Here is an 18,511-nt window from a genome sequence, read left to right on the forward strand (position 1 = left end):
GACTTTCCAAACCGACCGACCTTCGTCAGATTGATGAGACGGACGTGACTTTCTTTCCATCCAAAAAACAACACAATCGCATACGCGCGCGCTGAGACGCTCTCTATCCGAATTATAGTCATTCCTTTTTTAGTTTCTGGGCTTCTACCCATCGAGTGTTGGCCCCCCTCTCCAATCGTTCCCTCTTTTCGCACGGCACTCTGCGTCGGTGCATTGTCGTCTCTACCCCATTTGGCAATCTGATACATCAGCCCACGCCCGGCCCTGGCATTACGGTCGAACAAGAGGGTCTATCTCTAGTCGATCAAACCTCCCAGCGACTCCTTCGACCAAACCTTTCTCATTTGACGCCTGTCAACGTCTCTTGTTGTTGCTGGTTTCCAGTGACCTCCCTTCCACCTTCACTTCGGCCAAGACAGTCTGACAGGGCAAGGTATCGCTGCGTCGATCGAATCGTGAACCCGAGAATAGCGCCCTTTACAAGGACATGTCGCTGTAGAGATTTTGCAAACTCTCGTGTCACCCCACAGTCTTCCGACCAGGTGGAATGTCGTCGGCCAGCTAGGGACTGAGACTTGTCGCAGTCCACACCATCAACTATCATCACCTCCTCAACGCCGCCGAACTCGCCCTAGGGTTGGCGCCTGTCTCTCCTTGAAAGCCCCTCGCATCCGCCAGGGCACTCTCTTCTTGTCTCTTTTTCTTCACTTTGGACACCAATCGCTTTGCGAGCCATTGCTCTTCTTCAACCACCAACGCGCAGTCGAATAGCTTCGCAGGCGAGCGACGACTTGTGCATCTCGGCGGGACCGGCTGGACGATAAGCTGTTACAACGACGACGACGACCCTTTTGGATCACCCTCTATCGGATTTCCGCCTTCCATTCATTTATCTTTATTGGGTAGCAGGGCTCCAACTTCTTAGGAGTCTATTGTAATACTTATCGACCGACCGTCTACGTTCATTTATCAGTAAACCGACTAAATCATTTCGACGACGTGCAAGCGCGAAATCTTGGAATAGTCAGTATGGGGTGTTTCAGTTCTAAAAAGCGCGTGGCCGATGTGCGACCCGAGGCGAAATGGGACTACATTGTAAGTTCCCTCTGGCTGGTCGAGATAACAGCCGAACCGGTACTGATGATTCCGGTGTCCACAGAGTCTCAAGGACTTCAAGTCCAATTCCTGCTTTACCGTCTTCGCTTATGTATATCTTCATTTCTCTCTTCTTCTTTCCATGGCCGTTTACGGCGTCGACAGCTTCACTGCCGTCAACCTGCTGGCTTTTGACCAGTGGACCAGTCAGGTCAAGGCTACATCGTTTGTCTCTTTCGATGTCATCAAATGGGTCTTCTCTGTCTGTATCATCGCCTCGTTTGTCAACTTGGCCTTTGAGCATATCCGCGCCAGGCGCGTCATGAACCGCGGCAGTGTATCTGAATCCTTCTTGGACAACCTGGCTGTGCGCCTGGAGAGTGTCCGTTGGGGAAGCCAAGGTTGGAGGCGCTTCTTGGTCTTTGCTGAGCTCACCAAATCGAAGAAGGGTGCTGAGTATGTTGCACTGTTCACATACTTCAGCTTTCAGTGTGAGTAGAACCATGTCACCTCGCTCAGGAAGTTGCTGATTGGATATAGCCTGGATTCGTGTGATTTTCTGTTCAGGTCCACGTCAGGTGCTCAATGCTCTCACGTTGTATAACGTTCTGAGCAACGACCTGATTCCTACCGAGACTGGCTCAGTCGACAAGTCGATTATGAACTTCTTCAGCAAGCTGGGAGAACTGGCAAAGCAAAACACGCAGCAGGTGGTTGTCTTGTCCGGCATGATCTTTACTTTGATCGTCTGGGTCATCACGTTCATCTCCTTGCTGATCGCGGTTCTCTTCTACATTTTCTTCCTGTGGCACTACATCCCCAGACAGGATGGTGGCTTATCGGGTTACTGCTCAAGAAAGATTAACAAGAGGTTGATGAGAATCGTCTCGGTCAAGGTGAACAAAGCCATTGCGAAGGAAGAGAGGGACAGGCTCAAAGCAGAAATGAAGGTGGCGAAGAAAACCGGCGAAAAGACCCCGATCGAGCGACAGGCCAAATTACCTACATTCATGGATCCCTCCAAGGACGACTCCTTGCCAGAAATGCCCAAGATGGGTCTGAGTCGTTCCGAAACTATGACGACGTTGCCGGCATATGAGTCTCGACCGGGAACTCCTAACACCATTGAGATGAGTGCCTTTGACCAGAAACGACCACTCCCATCTCGTCAAGGTACAGGAGCTTCGTATGCCTCGAATGCTCCCCTGATGGGATCGGCTGCACCCATGTCGATGAACCGGTCTGCCTCTCCAGCGCCTACTCTGCCGCAGATCGACTTCGACAACTACCCGCCCCAACGTCCCGGCACAGCTCAATCTAACAGAAGCTACGGCGGCCCGCAGCAACGTCCTATGCAAAACAACAACCCTTCGTTCGCACCTCGATACACGCAAAGTCCTGCACCGTATGGGAACGGAAATATGCCACCACCACAGAGATCCTTGACGGGTGGCAGCATGGATCCTTACAGCCGGCCTATGCCCCGAGCAGTCGATCAGTTGGCAGGGCGACAGCAGATGTACGACAACGCCAGCATCAGAGACGGTCGCTCTAGTCCGGCACCGTCTATGTACTCAAACGCGGGGCCTCTACCGAACCGCCCCGGCTTCAACGGGCCGGCCTATCTTCCGCCGCGGAGCGCAACAACCCAACCCGGGCAGCAACGATCGCAAATGCCTCCGCAACGCAACATGACGGCGCCTATGCCGCCGATGCCACAGAGCGATCCGTACGGGCCTCGCCCAGGAACGTCTCAAAGTCAAAGAGGGCCGCCCCGCGGCTATGGTTATGGAGATGTCGAAGCCCAGAGAGGCCCCCTAGATATTAGAACCCCGAAAATAATTTCTTTCTTGGCGTAATTTTCTTGTTGGATGTACGATTTAGACGGGGCCTGTGGCCAGATGTTCTTTGATCACATCTTCGCCTACAAGCGATAAAGCGATACCCTTTCAGCTAGTGTAGCATTAGGACGTCCACGCCAGTCATGATGGCGTTTGGTCAATATTATGATATTTCAAAGAACCGACTTCTATTTTATCCGGGATTGTGGTTGGCATGAGCTTAAATTCGACGGCAGACATTCGGCATAGCGATTCCTCTCACCCCGGTCTCTACAAATACAGTTCTCGCAAGCAAGCAGCCACCGATTCTACTCTGTCGTCTGGACGTCTCCCTAGACCAAAGACAGCTTAATTACCTAAGCTGATCTCTATTTTCCGTACGTGACCCTGTGCTCCAATAAGATGATTCCCTCATATGTCTCAATTATGCCGGCTCGTTTCCATAAAGATTGGACACCAGTGCGAAAATTGCTTGACCACACGTTGGGTTCAGACAACAGCAGCTTCCAGGCACACCAAATAATTCAGATGCAGACGGACTAGAACGCATAGCTCCCGCAGTAAACGATTTTTCTCAGACCAGGGAAGAGAAGCAAGAAGGATAGGTGCGTTTACCAGATCCAGCACGTATATAATCGAGACATCCGTCATTCCTTAAGTACTACTGTTGCTGTCTCATGCTCTTGGTATATGATGTCCTTCAACCCCTTTACCCGCCAAAGCATTCGAGCTACATCATTTGATTATAAACCAATTTGATGAGAGGGTTTGGATACGTTGCCAGCGATTCAACATACCCAGCCGGCAGTTCAGGTTGCACCAACAGGTGTAGGAGTCACTTCGTATAAGCAAGGATCAATTGTTACTACAGCGGAAGCCTTAATGCCAATAACCTCCCGTTCTCTAACATTGTTGCAGCTGGTCTGGATTCGCCTGCCACAACCGCTGGATATGGCCCTAGATGGGTAAATGAATGTAGCACTGAGGTGTTGAAGCGACTCGCCGGGTGCCGGGGAAGGCACGTGCATAGGCAGAATGGTGTCTTGTGATGGGCTGGAAGGAGGCGCTAGTGGTGGTTGCCGGCGACGCTTATGCACTCATTCAATAGCCGGGGGAACAGCGGGCCCTGAGTCGAGCTGGTGGCCTCCTTCCAGACATGCTGGATGACGCATGCACTACGCACTACGTGAACAGCTCACGGCGCTGAATCACTCGTGTTCTAGTGTACCCCGGGCCTGTAAGGTCAGAGCCAGTAAGAGAGCTCGCGCGCCTGCGCACACAACACACCATTCCTCCGAACGCAGGCAGTCGCAACGCAACGCGGACGAGCATCATTGATTTGACTGATCCTTGCTCCCCCAACATCGACCGAAACCTAATTGTCGGAGCTATAGCTGCCTCGAGCTGCCCTCTGATTCTCGTACTTTGTTTCTCCGTGTATTGAGGAGCAGCGTCAACAACATCCCATCATCACCCATCCATCGATTGAATCGATACAAACAACATGCGATAACCGAGTCCCACTTCGGCTGCACATCGTCATCTGCTTATCTTACTATTATCGAAGCACGGCAACTGCCATTTCCTTCCTTCATACAAACCACCACGCCGCCACGCCGCTCATCAACGCCATCATCATAGTTCAAGCCGTGTCTTGATTTGGCCCGAGCCGGTGGCTCAATACAACCACCATCATGGCTCGCTTACCACTCCTCGGAGCCGTCGGGACTGCACTTCTAGCACTCTCGGCCAATGCTGAGCTCCTCACCCCGATCCACGAGGCCGGTCGCTGTGCGATTCGAGGCCATTGCGGAAAGAAGGGCTTCTTCGGAAAAGAACTGCCTTGCGTCGACAACGGTCTCGCGACGACCCCCGATGCCGACTTTGCATCCGAAATCGAAGCACTATGCGGCGCGAAATGGAAGAACAGCAAGGTCTGTTGCGACTCCGACCAGCTCGCCGCACTCAAGTCATCGCTATCTACCCCCAACCAGATTATCGGCTCCTGCCCGGCTTGCAAGGACAACTTCTATAATCTCTTCTGCTCCTTCACCTGCTCGCCCGATCAGTCCCTCTTCATCAACGTTACGAATACGCAGGAGAAGAACAACAAGCAGATGGTCACGGAGCTGGACCATCTCGTTTCAAAAGAATACGGCACCGGATTCTACGACAGCTGCAAGGATGTCAAGTTTGGGCCCGCCAACTCGAAAGCCATCGACTTCATCGGTGGTGGCGCGAAGAACTACACTGAGCTCCTGAAGTTCTTGGGTGACGAGAAGGCCATCGGGTCTCCTTTCCAGATGAACTTCCCCCAAAGTTACAAGGAGCCCGGCATGGGTCCCAAAGACATGACGCCGAAGAAGTGCAACGACGAAGACCCGAACTTCCGATGCTCATGTGTTGACTGCCCTGCTGTCTGCCCGACACTTCCCGCAGTCGAAGATGTAGAATCATGCCACGTGGGCGCGCTCCCATGCCTCTCGTTCGCCTCCATCTTCACATATAGCGTCCTGTTGTTCTCACTTATTTTGGCTGCTGTAGGCCATGTCGCTTGGCGGAGACATGCGCAGAGACAAAGTGAGCGGCTTCATCTTCTGCAAGGCGCCGAGCCAAGCGATGACGAAGATGAGGGCGACTTGGTCCGTAACGGCGCCATGTATGACCGACCCCAAAAGTATTACAAAATCAATACTTGGTGTGACAAAGTCTTCAGCAAGCTGGGCCATCTTTGTGCAAGATTCCCCGCCATTACAATCGTCACCAGCTTGTTGGTAGTAATTCTTCTCAGTGTCGGCTGGGTCAAGTTCGAGTTGGAGAGAGAGCCTGCGAGATTGTGGGTCAGCCCGACCTCGGCCGCGGCCCAGGAGAAGGCGTTCTTCGACGAGAGCTTTGGGCCGTTCTATCGTGTCGATAAGACTTTCCTTGTCAATGACACAAACGCATCTGGCCCAGGTCCTGTGCTTAACGCGGAGGTAATCCAGTGGTGGATGGACGTTGAGAAACGCGCGAAGCAACTTAAGGGCGCCTCCTTCGGTGTTACTCTGCAAGATGTCTGCTTCAACCCAACCGGCGATGCCTGTGTGGTTCAGTCGGTAGCCGCATACTGGGACAACGTCCCATTCAACAAAGGCTCATGGCGAAGCGATCTCACCGACTGCGCTCGGTCACCTGTCCAATGCAGGCCTAACTTTGGTCAACCTCTCGAACCAAACATGGTGCTGGGTGGATTCGAGAGTATCGACGATGTTGCTGACGCACCAGCGATTACTGCCACTTTGGGTTATTGCCAATGCCCTTGAAGGCACCCCCCGAATTGGAACGGGCCATGGACTGGGAGAGATCCCTGAAGGACTTCCTGCTGGACACAGTCCAACCAGAAGCGAAGGACAAGTTCGGACTGCGGCTGTCATTCTCTACCGAGATCAGCTTAGAGGAAGAGCTAAACAAGTCCAGCAACACAGATGCTACAATTGTCGTGATCAGCTACATAGTCATGTTCTTGTATGCATCGCTCGCTCTTGGTTCCACAAGCATGACCCTGCGCGAGCTGATGAGGAACCCTGCTGTCTGCCTGGTTCAAAGCAAGTTTACGCTGGGCTTTGTTGGTATCCTCATCGTGCTCATGTCGATCACTTCATCGATAGGGCTGTTCTCATGGGCGGGTATCAAGGCTACGCTCATCATTGCGGAAGTCATCCCATTCATCGTTCTCGCCGTTGGTGTTGACAACATCTTCCTCATTGTTCATGAGTTTGAGCGGGTCAATGTCAGCCACCCTGATGCTATGGTTGAGGAACGGATCGCCAAAGCACTTGGACGCATGGGACCATCCATCTTGTTCTCGGGCATCACGGAAACTGTATCATTCGCCCTTGGCGCTTTTGTCGGCATGCCCGCTGTGCGCAACTTCGCCATCTATGCTGCCGGTGCAGTATTCATCAATGCTCTTCTACAGATGACGCTATTCATTTCGATTCTCTCATACAACCAGATGCGCATTGAAGACCACCGCGCCGACTGCTTCCCTTGCATCCAGGTCAAGGCTGCCCGAGTGCACCTGAGCGGTAGCAACGGCAATACTGTCACTCGCCCCTACGATGTGCCAGAGGAGAGCTGGTTACAGCAGTTCATTCGAAAGTACTATGCGCCTGCCCTTCTTGGTAAGAAGGTCAAAGTGATGGTGCTTGTCATCTTTACTGGAATGTTGGCTGCGGCTATAGCCCTGCTGCCTGAGGTTCAGCTTGGGTTGGATCAGAGAGTTGCCCTTCCCGATGATTCGTATCTGATCGACTACTTTAATGACATGTACAACTACTTGGACACCGGCCCGCCCGTGTACTTCGTCACCAAGGACCTTAACATCACTGAACGTGCACACCAGCAAGAAATATGCTCGCGCTTCCTTACCTGCAAGCCCTTGTCTTTGACAAACACATTGGAGCTGGAGCGACAGAGACCCGAGGTCTCGTATATTGCCTCGCCTACGTCCAGCTGGATCGACGATTTCTTCCTATGGCTCAACCCCGAAGCTGTTGATTGTTGTTACGACAGGGTGAATCGTAAGAGGGTGGCTTGTTTTGCTGACCGCGACCCTGCCTGGAATGTGACGCTGTACGGCATGCCGGAAGGCGAAGAGTTCGTGCATTACGTCAAGCGATTCCTGGCGGCGCCCACTGACGATGACTGTCCTCTCGGTGGGCAGGCTTCGTACAGCCAGGGCGTGGTTGTGGACGAGGAGAAGACCACGATCCCTGCCAGCAACTTCCGAACGATGCACAAGCCCCTGCGCAGCCAGGACGATTTCATCAAGGCGTATGCCGCTGCTCGTCGCATTGCGAAGGAGGTCCAAACGGAGACGGGCATCGAGGTCTTCCCGTACAGCGTGTTCTACATCTTCTTCGACCAATACGCCAACATTGTCAATCTCACAGCAACACTTCTTGGGTCGGCTGTGGCCATCATCTTCCTCGTAGCATCAATACTCCTCGGCTCGGTGATGACGGCGCTTGTTGTCACAATTACTGTTAGCATGACCGTGATCGACATCATCGGAGCTATGGCGGTCTTTGATGTCTCCCTGAACGCCGTGTCGCTGGTGAACCTGATCATCTGTGTGGGTATATCGGTGGAGTTCTGCGCTCACATTGCCCGAGCCTTCATGTTCCCGTCTGGCTCCGTCATGGAACGGGCTAAGAACCGATTCCGTGGTCGGGATGCCCGGGCTTGGACGGCACTTGTCAATGTGGGTGGTTCGGTCTTCAGCGGCATCACGGTGACCAAGTTACTGGGGGTGTGCGTCTTGGCCTTTACCCGGTCCAAGATCTTTGAGATCTACTACTTCCGTGTCTGGCTCGCGCTTGTCATCTTTGCGGCTACGCATGCCCTTATCTTCCTTCCCGTTCTGCTCAGTCTGGCGGGTGGCGAGGGCTACGTGGACCCCGAGAGCGAGGGCGGGTTGGTCGAGGACCTGGCAAACAGACGGTATAGGGCACTTGTCCCCGAAGATGCAAGCGATGACTCGGAATTTGACGACTAGGCATCTTATCGGGTCGTCGGTCAATTCATCAGGTCCCTTTTGCCGGCGGAATATGTCTAGGCCAGTCGGACCCCCAAGAGCCAGATGATAGCGATGGGTTTGAATTGGACTGATCAGGGTACATCAACTACGATGGTCCGCCTCTAGAGTCCTTACCCACTTCCCTTGGGAATACTAGCCCAGTTGGAGCTCGCAGAGCTGGGCTACATGTATGATATTCTGTAAAGACTAGATTGAGGGTGTCAATCTCGTGGGGAGTGTAAACTTAGCTTAAGTTAGATTGGGTATTGGTTAAGGGCAGCGGTATTAGGGGTCTGTTAACGACCGTAAGCGAAGTTAAGTAGAGTCTCGTAATAGAATGTTATCAACGAGTGTACGTGTCATCAAGCATTAGTTTCCTCGAAGGTGATCCTGCCGGTACGCAGGTTACATCCAGTCTTGACATGGTGGAAATCCCAACGAGCCCAGGACAGCGGGTTCCACGAGTGCCACGGCACTAGCAAACTGCTGCGCGCTGTCTCCCGAAAGCACGTGTCACCAGGTACCTATGGACTGGACCCCATCGGAAAGCCTATTCGGACTTCCACTTGTTCCCGTGGTGTAAGAGATATGATGGAGGCGGCCTGGACATTCACTCTCACTACCAGCGTAGAATCAACCAACGTCGAAGGTGTTCGGCATACCCGAGGACATCGGACCGTGACCTTTCTGTATTGAGAAGTAGCAAGGGAGGGGGCGGTGGATGGATTGCCAGTGGCTGCGTTGAGACAAAAGCTGACAGCTTTACCGAACCGGGGAGGAGCACAAGACCACCAGACGGGTTACTACGTGGGGGTTTGGTTGCTTCGTTCGCCCATTGGGCTTGGGACTGGGTGCTGGCAGGCTGGCTGTGGAAAGTGGGAGTTTCTTGACGTTCATGTTCACCCGTCGATCAAACACAAGATGGCCATGACAAACTACGGGTACCTAAGCAATACTCTGTTTCGTTCGCCGTGATGCCCAGGAAGAGAGCAAAGGCAAGAAAACGACAAACGAGCGGCACGCGATCAACATGCCGACATGTACGCTTCTGCTGCCAAGACGGGCTACGACGGGGGTTACAGGCTAGTCAGAAAGCTTGACTTCAAGTTCTCGTTCCGTTCAGTCCAACATTGAAGCAACCACCTGGGCAGCCTACCCCGACCTCGCCGAATAGATGGATGTCTACTTAAACAAAACACCTGGCAGGTATACTTTGTCCGGTCCGGTTCAACATCAGTTCGTATTCTCCAACCCCTAGACACTCCTTGGCACGGGACGCTGTGCTGCTATCTGATAGGCCACTTGTAAGTCCAAAGAGCAAGTTTAGGTAGAAGAGGGGGAACCAAGGGAGGGAGCTGGCCCAATGGTCTCCATTCATTGGTCTATCCGGATTACTTCACTTGGCTGTATGTACCTATCTACATGCTTATCTAAACCCAAATTGGGAGGTTGTTTGTGACATGACGATAGGCCAAAGGAGGGATTTATCCCGAGCAAGAGAGGAAGCAGGCGACTTCCATTGATCGATCCTTCGACCACCACCGTGTGTCTGTCTCAGTGCCATGTGACCTTCCATTCTTCAACCTGTTTACCATCTATCTACCTATCACCATGCGAGCAAGTAGCAGTAGTACGCTTGCATCTGCACACACCTAGCTAGCAAGCTGCAAGACTTCCCAGGGTTTGCAGGAAACCTAAGGCTCATTCAATGCAAGGCAGTATGCTTCTTCTATTTTGATGATTGCTTCACCTCATTCTCATTGCCACCTATGAATCAAACGACGACCTAGCTAGCATTCACCTAATTCTTCAGCATCACCATCGCCATCGCCATCGCCATCATCTTCATCTTCACCTACGTACGACCTACAGCAACATCCACCTAATCGAATCTGCTCACCTAGCATTTTTTTTCCCTTTCTTTTTTTTCCACCACCGCTTGCTGCGCCATTTCGCCGTGCTAGCCAACATGTTTGGCTTCAAAAAGAAGAAGGGCGAAGTGCCGCAACAGGTTGTCGCACACGATGGCGCCGGCGATGCAGCTCCTCCCGTCGACAACAACAAGAAATTCTGGCACGCCCTCTTCCCCATCGTCGCTTGTGGCGCCGGTCTGTTCTCCGATGGATATGTCAACAATGTGCGCGCAATCAACACCGCCTACCTAGTGGACGGTCAACAGGAATGCTGACATGTCGTGTCTCTGGTTGCTTAGGTCATCGGCTCTGTGTCGCCCATCTTCAAACAGATGTACGGCGACGAGTGGAACAACTCCAACGCCAAGCACTTCGTCAATGACATCGCTTTCGCTGGCACAGTAAGTCTCGCGATCTGGTAACACCTGCGCCTTTTTCAAATATGGACGGACGTGAAACCACGAATCTAGTGCTGACACTGGTTCTCTGCGTCTCTCAAGGTAGTCGGCATGCTCATCTTTGGCTACACCTCGGATCACTGGTCTAGGACAGGCTCGCTCCTGGTTTCGACCCTGATCTTGATCATCTTCACTGCTCTGGCTGCTGCTTCATACTGGCATGGCGAAACTATTGGCATGTTCAACATTTTGACTGCATGGCGCTTTTTTGTGAGTTTCTGCAACGAGCCGCCCGAACCACCCAAGACTGTGCGGCTAATCTGAACCTGACAGGTTGGAATCGGTATCGGAGGTAAGGTGAGCCTAGAGGCATGGTAGAGTGCGTGCGACTAATTGTTTCTGTAGGCGAATATCCAGCAGGAAGTGTCGCTTGTGCTGAGTCGACCGGCGAGATGAAGAGTGGCACTCGCAATGCATGGTTCATCCTGTTCACCAACAGTATGATTGACTGGGGTAAGACGACAACCCTTCACTCGCCCTTTCCACGACGGACCAAGCAAACGGTCTGCTTTATGGGGATTAGAAAGTACCGGTGGAAAGAATGCTAATTTGCGGCTATTATAGGCTTCGTTTTTGGTGCCTTCGTGCCTTGTAAGTCGAATCAGAGAAACCGCGGAGACTTTGGTATTCTAACAAAATCTAGATGTGGTGGCTGCTGCTTGTAACAACAACCACCTGGAAACTATGTGGCGAGCACCTCTGGGTATCGGCGTCGTCTTCCCCCTCGTTCTGTTCCTGCTCCGTCTGAAGCTGAAAGAGCCCGAGGAGTTCAGCCGCGAGTCCATGAAGAACACCAAGACTCCCTATTGGCTTGTACTCAAGTACTATGGCTTCCGACTGTTTATAATCAGCGTCGTCTGGTTTCTCTATGACGTAAGTTCATGCAAAGCTCCCATCGATTTTACGGTGTGTTAATTTGGCTGACCTTGGACGCCCAGTTTTCTGCCTACGCGTTCAGTCTGTACGCGAGTCCAATTCTTGGCAGTATCTATGGCGACACGGCCCCCTTCACGACGGTTTTTGGATGGAACACTGTCATCATGCTGTTCTACATCCCCGGCACGATGCTGGGTGCCCCTGTGAGTGACAGGCTTGGGCCGCGATGGACCTTGATCTTGGGAGTTACACTACAGTCTACTGTCGGCTTTATCATGGCAGGCTGTTATGCCAAGCTCGCCCAGCCTAGTGTCGTCGGAGCGTTTGCAGTAGTCTACGGTCTGTTCTTGTCCTTCGGTGAATTGGGTCCCGGAAACAACATCGGTCTTCTGGCCTCCAAGACGTGCGCAACCGGAGTTCGAGGCCAGTACTACGGCATCGCGGCAGCGGTGGGAAGATCGGTGCCTTCGTTGGCACCCTATGTCTTCCCTTACATCCAGGCAGCTGGCGGTGATGACTTGACCAAGCAGAACCAATATCCTTTCTACGTCAGCTCTAGCCTGTGCCTGTTGTCTGCAGCGCTTGTTTACTTCCTCATCCCCGAGATTGGCCAGGATACTATTGCCAAGGAAGACGCCAACTTCCGCGCTCACTTGGAGAGCCAAGGCTGGGACGTCCGACAACTCGGCCTGAAGAAAGGAGAGTCGGCAGATACTCTGGAGGGAAACGTCGCTCCCATAGCCGTTGACAAGGATCAGACTTTCGCTTCCAAAGAAGCCATAGGCCATTGAGGAGATATTCGGTCTACATGTGGTCGCACACGCTTACTTACGGTCGGGAAGCTTACGAAAGGAGAGAGAGCGAGTGGTATATATTCAGATGGTACCCTTATACAGAGCGTTGAATACTGAGATATACAGTTGGAGCTGAACCACTACTATGTGCACTTATTTCCGCCCATCGTTCCCCATGCTATTTCTCTCGTGGGGGTATTTCAGGCCCTCCTCACGAAAGGAGGCCAAAGAATGTCAACATGACCTTGTCGTTGATGGCAGGCATGTGGCCGAGGCCCTGGCCCATGTAGCCGACGACCTTGGAGCCGTCGCCGTAGAGGTACTGGGTGTAGGGCGAGGCAGGCACGTTGGCGACGGTCTTCATGTCGGGGACCTCGAGGACGTCGCTCCACTGCTTGAGGGCCTCGAGGGCGCACTGGGGCCGGACGAGGGCGTCGCCGGTGCCGTGCCAGATCATCATGCGGGGGCGCTTGCCGCTGTAGCCGGGGTAGGCGTTGCGGACGAACTTGCCCCAGTCGGCGGGGGTGTGCTGCAGGCCCTGGGCGCAGGTCTGGTTGGGGCTGAAGGGGGTGGCCGAGGGGGCGCCGGCGAAGCAGGCGAAGGCGGTGCCGGAGGTGGCGGAGCCGGCGGCGAAGACCTCGGGGTAGGTGCCGGCGATGACGTTGGTCATCATGCCGCCCGAGGAGGAGCCGAAGACGTAGACGCGCTCGGGGTCGGCTGTGTACTTGGTCAGCGTGTAGTTGACCATCTGGACGATGCCGGCGGCGTCGCCGCCGGCGCCGTGCGTCAGGCTCGCGGCGTTCTGCACGTCCCAGCAGTTGGACATGTGCGGGGTCGAGGGGTAGATGAGGATGAAGCCGAGCTGGTCGGCGTACTGGACTGTCGGGCGCGTGCCGGAGAACCACTGCTGGCCGGAGCCGCCGCAGGGGTGGAGCTGTCGGTCAGGGCTTTGGGTCAGCAAGTTGGCCTCCCCCCACCCCTGTCCCCCTCCCTTTATCGACACACGAGGGATGGTGGTTTACTTACGGCGACGACGATGGCGGGCTTGGTGGCCAGCTTGTCGGGGACGTAGATGTACATCTGGATCTGCGACGGGTTGGTGCCGAAGCCGGTGACGGCCTGCAGGGAGGCGGCCATGGTCGTGGTGGCCGCGAGGGCCGCGGCGAAGAGGGAACGGAACAACATCTTGTGTTGGTGTTTCTTCTTGCTACTCCGACTTCTTTCTGTGTTTCTGCGTTTCTTCTTTTCTGGCTTCTTCTTCCCACAGTTATCCTTTTTTTAATGCTGTGCTGATCCTGTGAGCTTCTGTTTCTCTCCCTTTCGACGAAGGGGGCTCCTATATATACTCATGCATTGATGTTTGCCGACTTCATCGTCCGTAAATAGGACCTCCCTTACTTGGGTCACTTCATGCGTCCTCATGCAAGCGCCAAAAAAGCTACGCGAAGGGATCCGGTATCAACAGCCGCGACCCCGTGGCGCAAATTGAAAAGAGTCGCAGACTCGGAGCGTTTGCTGGATTGGGGACGGCACGGAGGTCGTGGCCAAGTTACCGGGTAAATCCAATTGGCTGATATGGCTTCTGGACCCAATGGCGTTGCACTGCCTGTCTTCTCCCTTTTCTTACTTGCTGGACAAGACAGCCTCTTGTTCGCATGTCATTGAAGGTTCTCCACGTTTGCTCGCAGTTGGAGTAAATAAAACGAGGTAGGTTGTTTGGTTGGCCAGACGCATAACCCCCAATCCAGCTAAGCGAGTTTAGCTTTGAAAACGAGGGCATTCAGGAGACAGGCCAGCACTACAGCCACGACCTCCATATCCCTTGAGCCACGACCACCCCCCGTCCATCAATAAATGTTCACATATAGCCGGAGCTCCTTCAGTCCAAACTCAGCCAAGGTGGTGGCCTCTGACGTTGGAGGCAGCAATCAACCTGATGCCTCCCCTCCCTCCCCTCCTGTCAGACATGCCTTACCACCCCGAAATAAAGAAAATGGGAAATAGAACACACACAAAAAAAAAGGCGCCAATGGACGTCCAGACATAGTGTATGCACCCCACATTGTGACCGGCATCGATAGTACATTACCCTCTCCCGGGTGCCATTGGGCTTGCAGCGTGCATACGCGCATCCTGTCAAAGTGCCGCCTGCCGTTCCCGGGGTGGAGTTGTTGCTGTTAAAAGCCAAATGAGCTGGCCCCTCGAATCGGACGTATACCAAGGCTTGGGGGCATCTATCTCACATGCCAAGACCGTGCGTGTATAGCCCCCCCAGTTCTAGATCTCCCTAATCCGACACGGAGTTGGTCAGTCGCAGCAGCAGCAGTTGGGCTGAGTGTCCCTCCCAGGCTAGAAGTAGCAAGACAGAAAAGAAGATAGGGGAGAGACAACACTTCCATCTCCGGCCATCGCAGCCGGATGGTTGGTCGCTGTCGTCATGTCCCGGGACCGGCAGCACTGGACGGCAGCACTGGAGAAGCCTGGACCGCATCGCAACCAGGTCGAGAAAGGGAACACCCGCTCCAGGGGGACTGGGGATCGGCTTCAGCCCACGCCGTAATAGACATGCTCGTTTCTTTTCACTAAGGGGGAATCATGTGAACCGCGTGAAGCCGTCGACTCGTCCCTCCTTTGTTCACGATTTCAACATAGATGTCGATCATATACCCACCTTGTCCACGGAAGCCTGAACCGCCCTCTTCTTCTCCCGACTTCAACACCCTCCCTAGCCGACACGCTTTCGTTCTTTTAGGGCCGCAGACTGTCCTGCCCCGACCTGCACTCGTGGACGAACCTTAGCCCGACCCTTCTTGCTCATGATACTGGAGAAGCGCTGCCCAGATCCACGTGACAAGAGACCCAAAGAGAGAGAGAGAGAGCGTCTCTTTCTCATCGACCTTCGCCGCCGCCTCTTGCCTAACGCACACGGACGAAAGATACACACATCCGCTAACTACCGTACGAAGAGCCCCGTTGGGTTGCTGTACTACAACCCCTAGCTCACAATAATATTCCGATGGAAAGCCCTGAGAGGAGAGGCTGATTCGGCCAAACCGGGGATGCCTCGTGAGCTTGCTACAATTCCCCTGCTCAATCCTCCGCACGCTCGTCTTATCGTTATACTGTCTTCGCCTCCACTCTGCCATTCTGCCACTACGCCATCGCCGCCGCCGCAGGGGCGCCTGCGCGTGTACATGGATGCCTCTAGGCAGAGGTTAATGGACCATTCAGAGTTTATCATAGCTCACCCAATGATCAGCTGGGCCGCAACCCTGCTGGCTTTCGAGTGGTGGCCAAGGGGTGAAGCAGTCGATATCGCCCCCTTTTCGTTATACAGATGGTCCAAGGAAATCACAATGATATGCGTCACCGTGTCCACTGCCCGAGACGTGCGATCAAACCAGCGCTGAACATGTACAGATATACGTGTGTAAATTTCCAGACACCTTGGCCGTTTCGAGCTATGAGAATCAATACGAGGCCACATCCAAGAATATGCCAATGGAACTAGAATTAACTACTGTCACAGGTCATTGTCGTGCAAGGTTCAGGAGCAATGTTCTGAACTTTCTCTATTTTTTTGTTTAGGTCAGGGTATGTAACAATGCAGATCTATCAATGCAAATGCAGCTTAGAGCTCGTCGTGACCAGAGGGCTCATCGTCCTCGCCACCGGGGGCGGAGCCACCGTACAGCTTGGAAGTGATGGGGTAAGCCACGTTCGAGAGCTTCTCCTTCTGCTCCTCGAAGTCCTCAGCAGTAGCCGAGGAGGCGTTCTCGTCGAGCCAGTCAGTGGCCTCCTTGACGGCATCCATAATCTGCAATCATGTTAGTGTCAAGTCTGGATGATAGTTGATGGAATCAGTGTAACTTACGGTCTCCTTGTCCTCCTCGTCGATCTTGCCACCGAGACCCTCCTCGTCGTTGACCTGGTTCTTCAGGTTGAAGGCGTAGTTCTCAAGACCGTTTCGGGCCTCAATGCGCTCGCGGGTAGCCTTGTCCTCCTCAGCGTACTTCTCGGCCTCGGCGACCATGCGGTCAATCTCATCCTGGGTGAGACGGCCCTTGTCGTTGGTGATGGTGATAGACTCCTGCTTGCCAGTGCCCTTGTCGTGGGCAGAGACCTTGAGGATACCGTTGGCATCGAGCTCGAAAGAGACCTCGATCTGGGGCTGGCCACGAGGAGCCGGGGGAATGCCGGTAAGCTCGAACTTGCCCAGGAGGTTGTTGTCCTTGGTCATAGATCGCTCACCCTCGAAGACCTGGATCAGGACGACGGGCTGGTTATCGGCAGCAGTCGAGAAGATCTGGCTCTTGCGGGTAGGAATGGCAGTGTTACGGGGGATAAGCTTAGTCATGACTCCACCGGTGGTCTCGATACCAAGGGTCAATGGGTTGACATCCATCAGGACAATATCCTCAGTACCCTCCTCACCAGACAGAACACCGGCCTGGACGGCAGCGCCGAAAGCAACAGCCTCATCGGGGTTGATACCCTTGCTGGCCTTCTTGCCGGCAAAGAACTCCTCGAGAAGAGTCTGGACCTTGGGGATACGGGTGGAACCACCGACCAGGACGATGTCGTCAATCTCCTCCTTCTTGAGCTTGGCGTCATCGAGAACCTGCTTGACGGGCTTGAGAGTGCGCTTGAAGAGATCCATGTTGAGCTCCTCGAACTTGGCGCGGGTCAGGGTCTCGGAGAAGTCCTTGCCATCGAAGAAAGCCTCGATTTCGATACGGGTAGACATCTGCGAAGACAGAGTTCGCTTGGCCTTCTCGGCTTCACGCTTGAGCTTACCCATGGCCTTGAGGTCCTTGGTGATATCGACGTTGTTCTTCTTGTTGTACGACTTGGCGAAGTGGTTGATGACACGCTGGTCGAAATCCTCACCACCGAGATGGGTGTCACCAGCGGTGGCCAGAACCTCGAAGATACCATCGTCGATGGACAGCAGGGACACATCGAAGGTACCACCACCGAGATCGTAGACAATGATGTGGCGCTCGCCACCAGTCTTATCAAGACCGTAGGCGATAGCAGCAGCAGTAGGCTCGTTGACGATACGGAGGACGTTAAGACCGGCAATAACACCGGCGTCCTTGGTGGCCTGTCGCTGGTTGTCGTTGAAGTAGGCAGGGACAGTGACGACGGCGTGGGTGACCTTCTTGCCCAAGTAGGCCTCGGCGACCTCCTTCATCTTGCCCAGAATGACGGCAGAGACCTCCTCGGGGGTCAGCTGCTTCTTGCTACCAGAAACGGCGACCTCGATAACGGGCTTGCCGGACTTGTTGACGACCTTGTAGGGGAAGTGCTTCAGATCGGTCTGGACTTCCTTCTCCTCGAACTTGCGACCGATGAAACGCCTGAAGAGAGGCCGTGTTAGTGGCAATGTCGCCGAGGCGAGGTTTCTTCGTCTCGCATGGAGAATAAAACTTACTTGACGTCAAAGATGGTGTTGTAGGGGTTGCCAGCAGCCTGTTGCTTGGCAGCATCTCCGACCAGACGCTCCTCCTCGGTGAAGGCGACGTATGACGGGGTGATTCGGTTACCTTGGTCGTTGACGAGAATCTCGACCTTGCCCTTTTGCATCACACCGACACAAGAGTAGGTAGTACCAAGATCCTGCAGAAGGGGAAGGGTCAGTATGCTGAATGAGCAGCGGGGAGACTCCAGGCGGGAGCCAGAAGGGGAGGGAGAGAATTCAACTTACAATACCGATAACAGTTCCATATTCCGAGACCTCGTCAGCGCGCACCGTCTGGACGAATGCGAGGGGAGAGAAGAGAAGGCAGATCCAGGCGATCATGCCCAGGCCCAAGGCCCACGAGCTCTGAGAGCTGCGCGACATGGCAAGGGGATATGTGTGGGTGATTTTGGAGCCGCCGACAAGCAGGGGAAGAACGGCGATAAGTTATGTGTAAGTGGGAAATGTTGGTAGAGACCGATCAAGGCTTGAGCATGTAGAAGCTCGAGC

At 53.9% G+C, this 18,511-nt stretch overlaps 5 protein-coding genes across 5 annotated transcripts; 3 read left to right on the forward strand and 2 right to left on the reverse strand.

Moving 5' to 3' along the window:
* Positions 1-1,029: 1,029 nt before the first annotated feature.
* On the forward strand, positions 1,030-2,954 carry PG997_005904 (uncharacterized protein; the record flags this gene model as incomplete). The annotated part of the gene is made up of 3 exons (XM_066810219.1): positions 1,030-1,095; positions 1,160-1,586; positions 1,636-2,954. 3 exons carry the CDS (start codon positions 1,030-1,032, stop codon positions 2,952-2,954), a joined length of 1,812 nt encoding a protein of 603 aa, XP_066669142.1.
* A 1,676-nt stretch (positions 2,955-4,630) lies between these two features.
* Positions 4,631-8,475, forward strand: PG997_005905 (Niemann-Pick type C-related protein 1; the record flags this gene model as incomplete). The annotated part of the gene is made up of 2 exons (XM_066810220.1): positions 4,631-6,218; positions 6,308-8,475. The coding sequence occupies 2 exons, from the start codon at positions 4,631-4,633 to the stop codon at positions 8,473-8,475; spliced, it is 3,756 nt and encodes a 1,251-aa protein (XP_066669143.1).
* Positions 8,476-10,465: 1,990 nt separating this feature from the next.
* On the forward strand, positions 10,466-12,534 carry PG997_005906 (major facilitator superfamily transporter; the record flags this gene model as incomplete). The annotated part of the gene is made up of 8 exons (XM_066810221.1): positions 10,466-10,633; positions 10,709-10,810; positions 10,910-11,077; positions 11,141-11,159; positions 11,213-11,320; positions 11,432-11,458; positions 11,511-11,740; positions 11,806-12,534. 8 exons carry the CDS (start codon positions 10,466-10,468, stop codon positions 12,532-12,534), a joined length of 1,551 nt encoding a protein of 516 aa, XP_066669144.1.
* Positions 12,535-12,748: 214 nt separating this feature from the next.
* PG997_005907 (alpha/beta-hydrolase) lies at positions 12,749-13,722 on the reverse strand (the record flags this gene model as incomplete). The annotated part of the gene is made up of 2 exons (XM_066810222.1): positions 12,749-13,471; positions 13,564-13,722. 2 exons carry the CDS (start codon positions 13,720-13,722, stop codon positions 12,749-12,751), a joined length of 882 nt encoding a protein of 293 aa, XP_066669145.1.
* Positions 13,723-16,168: 2,446 nt separating this feature from the next.
* Positions 16,169-18,385, reverse strand: PG997_005908 (uncharacterized protein; the record flags this gene model as incomplete). The annotated part of the gene is made up of 4 exons (XM_066810223.1): positions 16,169-16,354; positions 16,412-17,900; positions 17,975-18,159; positions 18,248-18,385. The coding sequence occupies 4 exons, from the start codon at positions 18,383-18,385 to the stop codon at positions 16,169-16,171; spliced, it is 1,998 nt and encodes a 665-aa protein (XP_066669146.1).
* Positions 18,386-18,511: the final 126 nt, after the last annotated feature.

Source organism: Apiospora hydei (assembly GCF_038363865.1).
Source record: "Apiospora hydei strain CBS 114990 chromosome Unknown utg000005l_segment0_segment0, whole genome shotgun sequence".
Lineage (NCBI taxonomy): Eukaryota > Fungi > Ascomycota > Sordariomycetes > Amphisphaeriales > Apiosporaceae > Apiospora > Apiospora hydei.